Below are 14,084 nucleotides of genomic sequence, written 5' to 3' on the forward strand. Positions count from 1 at the left end.
TGAGAAAACCTACATCTAATTCTACATCTTAAAAATATACAAACAGGCATATTTTGTACTGCTGACAAAATACCAAAAGAAGACCCAGAATAAAGACAATAATACTTACCGACTTGCTGGTGAGAAAGAGAGGGAGGGAATTTGTTGGAGGTTTTTTCTGTTAAGTTTTGGTTAAACCAAAAAACAACAACCCAATAAAAAATCCTTTAAAAAATACAAACTTATTTAGAAGAGGGCACAACTAATATATAGGTGCACAGAGTTCAGCCCAGCGCAGATATAGTACAGTGGACGCTCAAGTTGCGAACGTGATCCGTGCGGGAGGCACATTCGCAGTGTGCCGCATCTGTGCACGCGCGGGTCACGATTCGGTAATTCTGCGCATGCGCAAAGCGCGATCGATTTTGTGCCTCTGCACATGCATGAGCACCGAAACCCGGAAGTAACCCATTCCAGTACTTCCGGGTTTGGCGTGGTGCGCAATCTGAAAACACACGACCTGAAGCGTCTGTAACCCGAGGTATGACTATTTGTAAAAGGTAGATATTGCCACAAACCAATCAGAAGGATAATTATAAAAGTATTTCTATTCTGCCATATCATGAAATGTCATGGCAGTGTGCAGTGTTAAAAACACAACACATCATTTTTTAAAAAAATACATTGACTGGCTAATTTAAAAATACATATATAATTTTGACTTGAAGGCCAGTGTTCATTCTACTTGGCCATAGTAATAGTGTTGCTTAGTCTTAGAATCGTAGAGTTGTAAGGGACCTGAGGGTCATCTAGTCCAGCCCCCTGTGATGCAGGAATATGCAGCTGTCCTATACTGCAACCTTGGCAGTATCAGCGTCACACTAACCAGCTGAGCTATCCAGTCCAATATGAGCTGCTCACAAAATGTTGACAGCCAAAAAAAAAAAAAACCACCACATGAAAACCAGATCAGTGGGGAATGGAAAGGAGTGGCTGCAAAAGGGGGCCAGAGAAATAAAAACTTAATTTTAAAAGTAGAAAGAGCCACCTCATTGTCTGGATAGGCCATGTCCCAGTTCACACCCAGAATATATTTTTAAATGTTCCCAGTAATAGAAGTGAGAGCTGCCCGTAGAAATCAAGGGGGATAAAAAGGAGTAACTGGAACCCTAACTACATTTTGTTAAGAGGCTTTTTGATTTTTGGCAGACTAATGCTAATGGGTCAGTATTAGTATTACTATGGCCCCAAATCTGTAGTTAACATCAGTAACTATGGCCATCTTAATTATAGGTCATGCCATGGCAATTGGCCAGGCTTTCTATTTATCAGCTATTTTACAAATCTTATTTCAGGGCTTTGTGTCTTTTGTGTGCCAGTAGTACTGCTGTATAACCACAAAACTGGTTGCATAGCACATTCTAAGGACCAGTACATAATTTCTGTTCCTTGCCATGCTAGTCAGTTCTGTACTTGGCAATATTCATTTAACGGAGTGGAGGTCCAACTCAGAAAATAAGTCTTGTTTCCACACTTTTCTCGATGATGCCAAGGGTACACATGAAACACACTGAACTATTTCTCATGTTTATATTTTTTTGAGAACTGTAAGGTGGTGAGAGACATTGCATTTTACAAGTGGGTTGGGAAATGTAAGTTGAACCTAACAAGGTTCAGCAGTTCCAGTTAATAACTATTAATATGGTTGTGAAAGTTAGCTCCAAAAAAGGAAAGGAGTTAATATTCAGGTATGGAATTAATAGTCTTCTGGAATGCAACAGGAGAATTTACCAATCAAAGGCCTTACTTTTATATTAGCAATGAAGAAAGGCAATGGATAAGACCCACGGATGAATGGCTTTTTCAGTGTGCTCATTTCCTTCATTAATTTTTTACCAGCATCAGCTTTTGTTATGGGTCTGCTTACTGGGTGCTTATTCTAGGAACATTTTTGGGTATGTAGCACACCACTCCTTATTTCAAGCATTCAACCCCTGGTGTTGGGAGTGCATTAATGGAACTGCAATCTCACCCCACCCTCATCATTTACTGGAGTTCCTCCAATTTTATTTAACAACAGCACAGGAAAATAGTAAGCTATTGGAATTCTTGGTTTTTAAAATGCTTTTCTCAGTGTAGCTTGATTCTTATTTGGGTTGGGGTTTTTTTGTTTAGTAAAAACATAGCTGCATAGTAAGTACAGCTAAGAAAACAAAGCCCTATCGGAAACTGTTTATGGGGAAGTCGGTGGTTCTCTTTGCAGGCAGGGCTCCAACCAGTCGTTTGCGGCGCAATATTTTGAAGGTGAAATGCAGAGTTGGCCAAATACGCTGTTTCCAAAGAAGCTGCGCATGCGGGCTAATTATGGCTAGAATCAAATCAACACCTAACTTTCCTTCCTCCGCCATCACCTTCAAGCTCCCAGTGCTCCTTTCCAGCTACATCTGCACCTGCCCTTGCCAGGTGTGAGGCAGGTGGCCACGGTTTATGGGGCAGGGGGGCGAGACTGGCGTGGACTGGGGCCTAATAAAGCCTGCCGCCCCCACGGCTGATGTTCTCCAGTTGCGGCGCTTTGTTTCCATGGGGTCCCCTCACGTTTTCTGAAATCGCAAGCGGGGAAACCACATCAGAACGAACCAGGAAGCGCCCGTTCCACGCAACAGAAAATCACATCCCGCGCTTTTTTTCCCTACGGTCCAGCCGCAGCGTAGGGACGCACAGGCGCGCGCAACCCACGTGACAGCACAGGGAGCGCAGTGGATGAGTAGGCGGGTTGCGAGCACGTGATCTGAAAGGGGGGGGGAATGTGGGTTTTTCCCGAAGGCCGGCGCGCGTTTCCTCAGAGGTCGTCAAGATGGCGGCGAGGGCACCGGGTGAGTGAGGAGAAGGGAAGAGTCGGTGGTGAAGGGGCTGCAGCGGGGAGGGAGGGGGGCGGGAAGCTTCCCGGTGAAAGAAAATGGTCGAGGGGGCCCGCCAGTAATACCTGGGGCGTGTGCGAGAGGTTATGATTGCCTGGTGGGGACGGAGAGGACACGGGGCGCCTTGCTGTTAACTCTTGGCGTGCCAAGCGGTTGTGGCTTTTACCACAGTGTAATCAGGGGTCAGCAAACTTTTTCAGCAGGGGGCCGGTCCACTGTCCCTCAGACCTTGGGGGGGGGGTCGGACTATATTTTGCAAAATAATAATGAACGAATTCCTATGCCCCACAAATAACCCAGGGATACATTTTAAATAAAAGCACACATTCTGCTCATGTGAAAACACCAGGAAGGCCCCACAAATAACCCAGAAATGCATTTTGAATAAAAGGACACATTCTACTCATGTAAAAACACGCTGATTCCCAGACCGTCCATGGGCCGGATTTAGAAGGTGATTGGGCCTTAGGTTGCCTACCCATGTTGTAATCCTTTAAGGGCATACTCAGAAGTAAGCCACGTCGGGTTCAACGCAGGCAATAGGGTTGCATATTAAGAGTTTCCGTAGGGAAGGGTGTTCCTCTTGTGGGACCCTTATTCATGTGCTGCTTTGAGGTCCGCCTCATCGCCCTTGCCCCCCTTGCTATCCACATAACCAGCAAAAGGTTAGTAGGTGAATCTTCTCACTGCCCAAAAAGCTTGATTTAGTTGTTTATAGTCACGCTTCATGCTGTGCACCAGTAGCAATTTGTAATTGTCCCATGAGGACCCTCATTCTAAGTAATCAAAGGATATACGGGAAGCAAAGAGTAGATGAATGAAAAGCTCATTTGGGAGTTTCATTTTGGCCACCCTTGTCTCTTGAAACAAACATGTGGCAAACAGCCCTCTAGGACAGCAGCAAGTAGCAAACCTGTCACTCTCCTTTAGCTTGTGAATTGCAACACAATGCATCCTTATGGATGTGTCTCCTCCCCAGCTTGCAGCCAGTGTTAGAAAGCTAGGAGCTAAATAGCACCATATACCTAGGTTATGGGCGCCACAATGAAGTGTCTAGGCACACTTTTTAAACTAACAATAATAAAAAGCTGAAAATGAATGAACTGCAGCTAAAATATTATATTTATTTTTCACATGGTCTAGTCCTTCCCCTGCCCACCCCCCCTAATATTCTTAAGAGCATCTCTTCTCCAGTCTTCAGAGAGTAGGTGGAAGTGGGGAGGCAGAAAAAGTTTCTCCTTTCCTTCCACTCTGCAATTTTAATCTGAAATCTCAGGCACAGTACTGCACCCAGAGCTCAGCAACTGCTTGCACTAATGAAATTCACTGTCGCAAAATGCACCTAGAACAATGGGAGTTTCGAACACTGCTTGTAGTGCACATAGTACAATGTTATTTATGAATCTAGCCATATACTGTCAGCTTTCAAAGGCAGGGGTAGGCAACCTAAGGCCCATGGGCCGGATGTGGCCCAATTGCCTTCTCAATCTGGCCCGTGGACGGTACAGGAATCAGCATGTTTTTACATGAGTAGAATGTGTCCTTTTATTTAAAATGCATCTCTGGGTTAGTTGTGGGGCCTGCCTGGTGTTTTTACATGAGTAGAATGTGTGCTTTTATTTGAAATGCATCTCTGGGTTATTTGTGGGGCATAGGAATTAATTCATATATTTTTTAAAAAATATAGTCCGGCCCACCACATGGTCTGAGGGATGGTGGACCGGCCCATGGCTGAAAAAGGTTGCTGACCCCTGATCAAAGGGGTAGTAATTCTTGAAGGCACTAAACATGTTAAAATGCTTATTGTTTTGAGAAAAGCCATGAAGTGACACTGCTTGCAATTGAGGCCAGATTTTACTTCATGATTTGTTGATTGTTGCATAGCTGCTAATGCACAGTAGATGGTGGGTGCAGGTTGTGGGGCTCATAACTAAGCAAACGTTCATCTCATCTGCTGTTGCATAGCTGTTTCATGGATATTTTGAGTAGCATTGTGTTTTTACATCCCTTTGACAAGTGCACAGCATCCAAACTGTTGTTCCTACTTTCTGTTTATTACAAGTGTTGCATGTTTATAAAAAAACAAACTAAAATACTGTAGATTCTTTGTGTTTGAATAAATGCCTCTGCCAGTTATACTCTTGAACTAACAGTGGTCATTAATACTTCCAGCTGCAGCCAGCGGTCGTCTCCTTGATAGTATTCGCAAATGGTATTACAGTGCAGCTGGATTCAACAAAATTGGTAGGTGTTGGAAGCCCTTTACTGTTGAAGTTGTTTGGTTTGGAACCTGACTAAGAGGAGTCTGTTTGTTGTGGGGGGAAAATTATCTTGCATTTTGTCCACTTTCTGCTAGTATCTTTCGTTGAATTCTTCTTCTTGGTGTTGTGACTGAGTGTGTTAATTTTTGTTATTATCAGCTACCTAATTTGTAACTAGCATGAGTAATAAAATTATTGATGACTGGAAAAGCACTTCTGGCAGGTGTTAGGGGGTGGGGGTGCTGCTGAAAGTGCAGCAAGGGCACATGCTACTGCCAGCAATATTCTTGCCTGCAATAGCCTATGTATGGCTTCAGAATGGTCTGGAGCAGGTCGAGCTATCATTTCTTGGTTAGTGGCCTGACTTGGGTATATATTTACTGCTTTGGAGTTTGCAGCTTTATCAGTGGGATGTTCTGTGAGTTATGGACATTCATCTAAAATACATGTTTCCAGGCACTTGGAGCTAATAAGCTGCTAAAAATTAATTTCTAGAGCTAGTGAAGAGAGATGCCATTGGTCTTGTTACTCCTACAAAAAAAAGTTTTTTTTTTATTAAAAAAAATCTCTACTGATCTTCATTTGTGTTAACATGAGAAACATCTTTCTGCTACAGGACTTATGCGAGATGATACAGTGTATGAAAACGAAGATGTGAAAGAAGCGATAAGGAGACTTCCTGAAGATGTACGTAATGAGAGATTATTTCGCATCAAGAGAGCGTTGGACTTGTCCATGAGGCAACAAATACTTCCGAAAGAACAGTGGATAAAATATGAAGAGGTATGGTTGCATACCCATATAATAAGAGTCAACCCAGTTTTCTAGGGAAGGCTGGTTGTAAGCTAACATAAATATTATGTTCAGCATAAATATTATGTTCTCCCATTAATCGGAGTTTTCTGGAAATCTTTGTATCAAATCTTTCAGTGCCCTAAAGACTCAATTAGGATGTAGCTTAGCATATTCAATAAGTATAGTTGGATTTTAATTAACACTTCGGTTTGTAAGTAGGTGTGTGAGAGAGAGAGAATTATACATGCACACTTCCTGAGAATAAATACATGAAAAGGGTTAATTATAATTTGAAACTGCCCAATTTTGCTGGTCTAGCCATTCATTGTAACCAACTATGAAATAATGCATTTTTTTAGAAATGGAAAACTTTCCACAGAAAAAGTGTAGTAGTGAGAAATTTTCCATCCCACATCATTGTTTCCTTGTCAGACAACATAAGATACTGGATTTAACCAAGTCATGATTTAGTCCCATTGAAATCAAGTAAGTTATTTATCATGACTTAAGTCCCATTGATTTCCATTGTATTAAAGCATGACTGACTTAAGTATGACTTTAAACCACTGAATGGTGTCTGTTCATAATATTGATAATTACTTTGATGAATTGAGTTGAGTATTGGTTAACTCTTGTGATGCTAATCTAAGGCTGTAGATTAGCTTCTGGGTGGATGGAATGTTCATGGTTCAGTTCAGAACTTTGAGGGGAATAGAACTTGCAGAAAACCTACTCTGTGATTCTTCACAAAAACATGGCTGGGAGGAGGAGATAAGGGAACACTCACACTTTTCACTCACTTCTTTTTGCCAAAAGACCCAACAGATCTAGATCACAGCCAGAAACTTGCATGTGATCATGATAACTGAATGCATCTTTGAACATAATGTGGTTGGAACAACTTATCTATAGAAATCAAGTTTTCCCTCCTGATCACGTCTTGCTTTGGGAGGATATATTTGTTTCATTATTAATCTGCTGTTTGTCAGGTTTGGTGCAGTAAAACGTAATTTTATGAAACTTAATAGTGCATAAACCTTCAGGTACTTTATACATGACTTGTAGTATTATCTACCTTGAGTCTTGCAGGAGGGGTTATAATTCTGTCTCCATATATATATATTTTTAATGGTTCTCTGTTCTGTCATAGTTGAGCATGAGCAAAATATAGTATCCAAGGGCAGTGTTGTGTAGAGAAAGTCAAGCTTTGTCATAATCTGCCCCATAAGAATCTGTAAAACAAAGTAAGGTAGTTCTAATATAGATTAGAGTTGTTAAGGGACAAAATCTTTTCACACCAAGCACTGGGATCACCAGGGGTAAAGGGCAGTGCTTGCCTCAGACAGTTTTTCATCCCATTACCAGTGATGCCACCCATTACTTATATAAGAAAAAGTAAAAAAAAAAAACGGCATATGGGGCAAAGTTGCAGTGTAACCAAAACCTTTAATGACACATAGCCTAGCCACCAACAGCTTGACCTGCAGCTTGGGCATGCTTTACAGAGGAGAAGACAGTGAAATGGAGATCATTGCTGGCTAACAACTAGTACAGTGGTACTTCGGGTTAATAACTTAATTCTTTCTGGAGGTCCGTTCTTAACCTGAAACTGTTCTTAACCTGAGGTACCACTTTAGCTAATGGGGCCTCCCACTGCTGCCACGCCACTGCCGTTTTCTGTTCTCATCTTGAAGCAAAGTTCTTAACCCGAGGTACTATTTCTGGGTTAGCGGAGTCTGTAACCTGAAGCGTCTGTAACCCGGGGTACCACTGTACAATACAGTGGTACCTCAGGTTACAGACGCTTCAGGTTATGTACGCTTCAGGTTACAGACTCCCCAGGTGGCGCTGTGGGTTAAAGCCTCAGCGCCTAGGACTTGCCGATCGAAAGGTCGGCGGTTCGAATCCCTGCGGCGGGGTGCGCTCCTGCTGCTCGGTCCCAGCGCCTGCCAACCTAGCAGTTCGAAAGCACCTCCGGGTGCAAGTAGATAAATAGGGACCGCTTACCAGCGGGAAGGTAAACGGCGTTTCCATGTGCGGCTCTGGCTCACCAGAGCAGCGATGTCACGCTGGCCACGTGACCCGGAAGTGTCTCCGGACAGCGCTGGCCCCTGGCCTCTTAAGTGAGATGGGCGCACAACCCCAGAGTCTGTCAAGACTGGCCCGTACGGGCAGGGGTACCTTTACCTTAACCCATAAATAATACCTTGGGTTAAGAACTTTGCTTCAGGATGAGAACAGAAATCGCGCAGTGGCGGTGTAGCAGCAGGAGGCCCCATTAGCTAAAGTGGTGCTTCAGGTTAAGAACAGTTTCAGGTTAAGAACGGACCTCCGGAACGAATTAATTACGTAACCGGAGGTACCACTGTACTGAGTGAAAGATGTCTAGAGGTGTATCAATGTTATTTGCAAATCTAGCTGCAGCAAACACAAATCCAGTAACAACTTAAAAACTAACAATTATTATGGCAAAAGCCTTCATGAACTAGTCTTCTAGTCAATGGAAATTTGTGCTATGATAAATTTGTTAAGAGTCAGTAGCACCCTCAAAGCTCTTGATTTTTGGTGATGAAAGATTTCTTAACAGACGTTTGACTTATTTCAGGGCTTAATTGTAAACATGTTTAAACGCAAGACTCAAAAGTTAGACTGATTCTGTATGACAGTTTCAGTAACCGATAAGATGTTTCCTAGGGCAGATGCATTACTAATCACACAAATTTAGGGAAATGACTCTACAAGTAATAATTGTAGCAGGAGAGACCAGTTGGTGAATTATGGATTAAGCATTTTAAATTTAGGTCTGCCTGCTCTGTTCCTAAAATGGTGGTGAAGTATCAGATAATCCATGTTACTGCTGATGCTGCTCTTACAAAAAGATGCCAGTATGAAATGTCCAATATCCTTAACTCTCTCTCTTCTTTTTTTTTTTTTTTTTTTAGGACAAACATTATCTTGAGCCATATCTGAAAGAAGTCATCCGTGAAAGACTTGAAAGAGAAGAGTGGGAAAAGAAATAGCTGCTGCTGCAATGCACTTGAGAAAAAATGTTTTCTTTTAAGTTTTAAATTATTTTGTTCAGGTAGGGGTCTACTGAGAAAATCTGGGTGTGGAGAAATCTCATGTAAATCTTTCCTCACTTAATATTCATCCACCTAAAATAAACATTACCAAATCTACTTGGAATCCTTTCTCCTAAATTGCAAGGAATTGGTTCAAGTCTTTTCAGCTTCATTGCATACTAACATGGTGATTTGTGATCTTCATTCCAGCTGTTTGAGTAATTCTTTTTGTCATAATACAGATGTTTCCTGCAGCTGGATGGGTAGATAAGCAACAACCTTTGCTGTTTGTTTCTGTTCTTCTGATTCATTTCTTAAAAGGGATGCCCATCTGCAGAATGACTATATAGCCATCATCGCCTCTTGTCTCTGGAGGTGGGAATGCAGACACACTTAAGTATTCAGCAGCAGCAACACTAGATAGAGATTACGTAATCCCTATCGCGTCTACCCAAACAAATGAAACGCTGCATTAATAGATGCTTTTGGAATTTGTGTTTCTTGCCAATCTTTAAATAAAAGCAATTGCCTCATTTAACCTGAATTAGTCACTTGGATTTATTTGCTGAATTACTAAGGCATACCTAGTATACTTTAGCCATGCTGAATTACTAAAGTATACAGTCCTGAGCACACTTCTGGACTAAAAGTTCCTTCAATACTCTACATATGGAGGCACGTATACCACCTTACCACCTGCTAAATGTAGCCAGGGCCAGATTTACGTTTGATGAGGCCCTAGGCTACTGAAGGTAACGGGGCCTTTTATATGTCCAGCTGTTCTTTGTCAACAACAAATTGTCGCTGTTTTTCATGTTGAATATATGCTATATGGTAATTGCAAGTAGATAAATAGGTACCGCTCCGGCGGGAAGGTAAACGGCGTTTCCGTGCACTGCTCTGGTTTGCCATGCTTAGTCATGCTGGCCACATGACCCGGAAGCTGTCTGCGGACAAACACAGGCTCCCTCGGCCTATAGAGTGAGATGAGCACCGCAACCCCAGAGTCATCCGTGAATGGACCTAATGGTCAGGGGTACCTTTAACGTTACCTAATTTATATGAGCAAACCAGTGATATTTTAGGGAGCAGACTAGGAGCTGGGGCCCATTACTTACATCATAGGAGCCAACACAAAACACTGTTGCTGTATGTAGGTTTTATTTTATTTGTTTTTTTTATCTTATATTTTGGAAATGTACATCCAGTGTTTTTTCCTTTAAATTTTTTTGGGGGGGCCCAAGAGAGTGGGGCCCTAAGCTTATAGCTTGTTTAACTTATATGTAAATCCGGCACTGGATGTAGCCCTTGTGTTGTGGCTTCTTTACCCTGGCCTTTGATACTTTATATGTATATAAAACTTTAGTTGTGATGTGTTTTAAACTGTTTTAATGCTGTGTTTTATATTCCTGTAACTTGCCCTAGGACCTTCTGGTGATGGGCAGAAAATAAATAATATTGATTTGTTCTCTCATTCATAATATACACACACACACACACACAGAGAGAGAGAGAGAGAGTGCTTTCTTCTGGGGGGACACAAGGGTATTCATACCCCTAAACATTTTGTGAATTTAAGTTTGGCCTCATTGAGGAGCAGTATTTCAATATGAGAAGGAAAATGAGAGTACCCCTAAACATATTTTTTTTAGAAAAAAAGCACTGTACACAAACACATCCACGTGCAATAGTTCATAAACTATGTTGTATTATATAACTGTTTTTTCTATAAGCTACAGGAAAGCACTTTTCTCCTTTGGAGAATCAGATTGCTAGTGTGAAATAAAGAAGTATGAGGTTTGTGATTGCTGAGCTGCAGGTGGTCCCTGGGGCTCATAGATCCGTCAAAGAGCAAGTGAACTGAGTCCTCCTTTCAGATGCTACAGCAAAAGCTGGCAAAGCAGAGGTACAAGCGACTAATGAGGCTCTCCTCCTTGCTTCTTGATTATGCACAAATGTGCTCTGTGGTGCAAGCTGGCTGTTGTCGACATCTCCAGTTCCCCATCTGTTGATTACTTTCATAAGCTCTACATGCCTCCGTGTGCTGAATACAAAATTAATCTACCCAGATTCTCTTTTAAAAGACATACCATTTTCCAAGACTAGAAGTACAGTACACATAATCTGGCTATGTTTTGAAACATACTTAAGAATACAGAGTAACTCATCTACATAGCAGTTACAGAGTAACTGTAGCAAAATGTTTCAAGAGTTAGAAGAAACTAATTCTGATTCACCAAATGCTCCAATTTTATGCCTTAGAAACAGGAGCATCTGAATTTGCAATTCCTAGGTAAAGTTTGTCCCCTACCAGCAGCGGGCAGTTCAAGGGCTTCCCCGATTCCATTTCCTTTCTGTAATGAACTGCTTTTCTGTCCTCAGCACAGAAAGAGAAAACTTCTAAATGATGAGGACAGAATTCCGTTGAATTACAAAATTGCTGTAAAATTGAAGATTTCCCCCCCAGAAAGGCCCCTTAAGGGAAATCTTACTAAGTGCAGCACCGTATACCCCATTGTCTTAATCTGGTGAGGCATAATGGGAGCAATTGAATAAAACTTGCAGAAGATAATTTGTGGGTTTATTTAATTCTTTCTTGAAAGACTCTGGCCGAAACTGAATTCAAAGGTAGCAGCACTTTACTTTGGGTGAGGCAAATTCAGACAAAGTGTATAAAGAGATCTAGAGCAAAGAATGGTTGGGAAGAAAGAGGGGTCTCAACCCTTTCAGAATGTAAGAAGAGTCTGCTGGGTCAGCTCAATGACTCATCTAGTCCAGCATCTTAGTCTCTCAATGTCTGACCAGATTCCTATGGGAAGTCTGAAAGCAGGACCTGAGCTCCCTTCCCTCTGCTTTGCCACCAGTTTTCTCTCTTGGCAGGGGTTATTTTAGCACAGGTGTAGCCAGCCTGGTGCCATCCAGATGTTTAAATCAAATTCCCATAATCCCTGACTAGTGACTATACTGACTTGGGCTGATAGGAATCCCAACAACAACTGGAGGAGAAAAATAGGTGTGGTCAAGAAATTTAAAGGATTAGTTTCCTTCCCCCCTCCCACCAAATAAATGTCTTATAATCCTGTGTGCACATGTGTGCACATGTAGTGTTCTCTAAAACTCATTGATGGCATAGTTTTTACACCCTGATACGCCATTATCACTTGCAGTTTTAGTCCTATCAAATGCTAGTCCTTTCTACCCTAATAAAACTAAGAAACTCTCCATAGACTGAATGGAAAGAGTTTGCCTTGGTTGTCTGTAATTTGCCTCTCCTTTTTAAGTGTTCCCCAGAACCACTGCTCATACATAACTACATACATACATAAATACATACCTAATTGAAATGGTAAAGTTACAGATAGGTAGCCGTGTTGGTCTGCCATAATCAAAACAAAAAAAATTCCTTCCAGTAGCACCTTAAAGACCAACTAAGTTAGTTCTTAGTATGAGCTTTCGTGTGCATGCTTTCGTGTGTGTATCTGAAGAAGTGTGCATGCACACGAAAGCTCATACCAAGAACTAACTTAGTTGGTCTTTAAGGTGCTACTGGAAGGAATTTTTTTTGTTTTGAAATGGTAAAGGTAAAGGACCCCTGGACAGTTAAGTCCAGTCAAAGGCGACTATGGAGTTGCGGTGCTTGTCTCACTTTCAGGCTGAGGGAGCTGGCGTTTGTCCACAGACAGCTTTCCAGGTCATGTGTCCAGCATGAATAAACCGCTACTGGCGCAGGGAGGACCGTGATGAATGCCAGAGCGCGCGGGAATGCTGTTTACCTTCCCACCTATTTATCTACTTGCACAGGCATGCTTTCGAACTGCTAGGTAGGCAGGAGCTGGGACAGAGCAACAGGAGCTCACTCCATTGTGCAGATTTGAACTGCCAACCTGATCGACAAGCCCAAGAGGCTCAGTGGTTTAGACCACAGTGCCACCCACATCCCTTGTCTAATTGAAATATTGAACTCTTGACTGGTGGTGATTGATCTTTGATGGTAAAGTAGATTTGACGTCAGTACATCTGTGTTCTTGAACCCATATCAGTGCCAACTGCATAAAAACAGGGTCTGTAAAGGTAAGGAATGTTCTCTCCCTCCCACACAAACTCCTTTTTGACAAAGTGCTAGGAAGTAAATTATGGGAGAAAGAAGATTTGAGTTGGCCCCTCTTTCTCTAAAACTGACTAATGAGAGTAGATCTGAATTCAAGCACCTAAATCTGTGCAGAGCTCAAGTATTGTGTCTTTTCGAGAGGGATTTCATGAGTTTGCAGTACAGAAATGAATAATAACAAAAGTGCCCTAGTAACTATTAATAATAGGGGAGGGGCTGTAGATCAGCAGTAGAGTCAGTTCTTTGAATATAGAAAGGTCCAGGCTCAATCCGTGGTATTTCCAGTTAGGGCTGGGGAATTCTCTGCCTGAAACCCTGGACAGCCTTTGCCTCTCAGTGCAAATAATTGACACAGTAAAGCAGCTCCCCATGTTTCCTGAAATACCGTTAACTAAAACACATCTGAAACTGCATCGAAGCTGTTTAGCTGAATACTCAAAATGCAGTCACAGATCTGTATGTTCAGTTAGATTCCCATGTCAGGAAGGTAAGTGTGAGAATTTTGCTGTTGTGTTGTTGTTTTTTGAGCAGGCACCAAAATGTGCATCAGTTCAGATAAGCAGAAAGACAAAATACTGACTGTGTTGGCTTACTAGCCTTGTGACTAATCCACCATTCTAAGGTTTAGTAAGAATAAGAAATGCCATGTTTTGGAATGGAAACAATAAAATAGCTTAGAAGAATTCTTCACCCTGGCACTAGATGGAGTTGTACCATAGATCAATAAAGCACTTCTTCAATTATTCTTTTTTAAATATATATAATTTCAAGATGACAGCTTCTTAAAGGTTTATAGCCCCGAGGGGAATTTACTACTAAGTCATGTACTGATGTAATGAAACCTAATATATGCTGTGTAAAATGAATTATGAGATACTATTTAGTTTCAGGATTTTATTACTTCAATCATTTGTAGCTGTATTTCCTTTTATATTACTGCTCAATCTTTAAACAGACCAGA

General features: G+C 41.7%; 1 protein-coding gene across 1 annotated transcript; it reads left to right on the forward strand.

The window, feature by feature from the left end:
* Positions 1-2,790: 2,790 nt before the first annotated feature.
* UQCRB (ubiquinol-cytochrome c reductase binding protein) lies at positions 2,791-9,553 on the forward strand. The gene is made up of 4 exons (XM_081919919.1): positions 2,791-2,852; positions 5,070-5,141; positions 5,775-5,941; positions 8,896-9,553. Exons 1-4 carry the CDS (start codon positions 2,834-2,836, stop codon positions 8,971-8,973), a joined length of 336 nt encoding a protein of 111 aa, XP_081776045.1. The 5' UTR covers positions 2,791-2,833; the 3' UTR covers positions 8,974-9,553.
* The last annotated feature ends 4,531 nt before the right edge of the window (positions 9,554-14,084 follow it).

Source organism: Podarcis melisellensis (genome assembly GCF_964234715.1).
Source record: "Podarcis melisellensis genome assembly, chromosome: 7".
Lineage (NCBI taxonomy): Eukaryota > Metazoa > Chordata > Lepidosauria > Squamata > Lacertidae > Podarcis > Podarcis melisellensis.

What these genes read in the sequence shown, in the direction of transcription:
- UQCRB (XM_081919919.1), top strand. An exon ending in AGCTGGATTCAACAAAATTG is followed by an intron (nt 5,142 to 5,774) that starts GTAGGTGTTGGA and finishes TTTCTGCTACAG; the next exon opens with GACTTATGCGAGATGATACA. An exon ending in AGTGGATAAAATATGAAGAG is followed by an intron (nt 5,942 to 8,895) that starts GTATGGTTGCAT and finishes TTTTTTTTTTAG; the next exon opens with GACAAACATTATCTTGAGCC.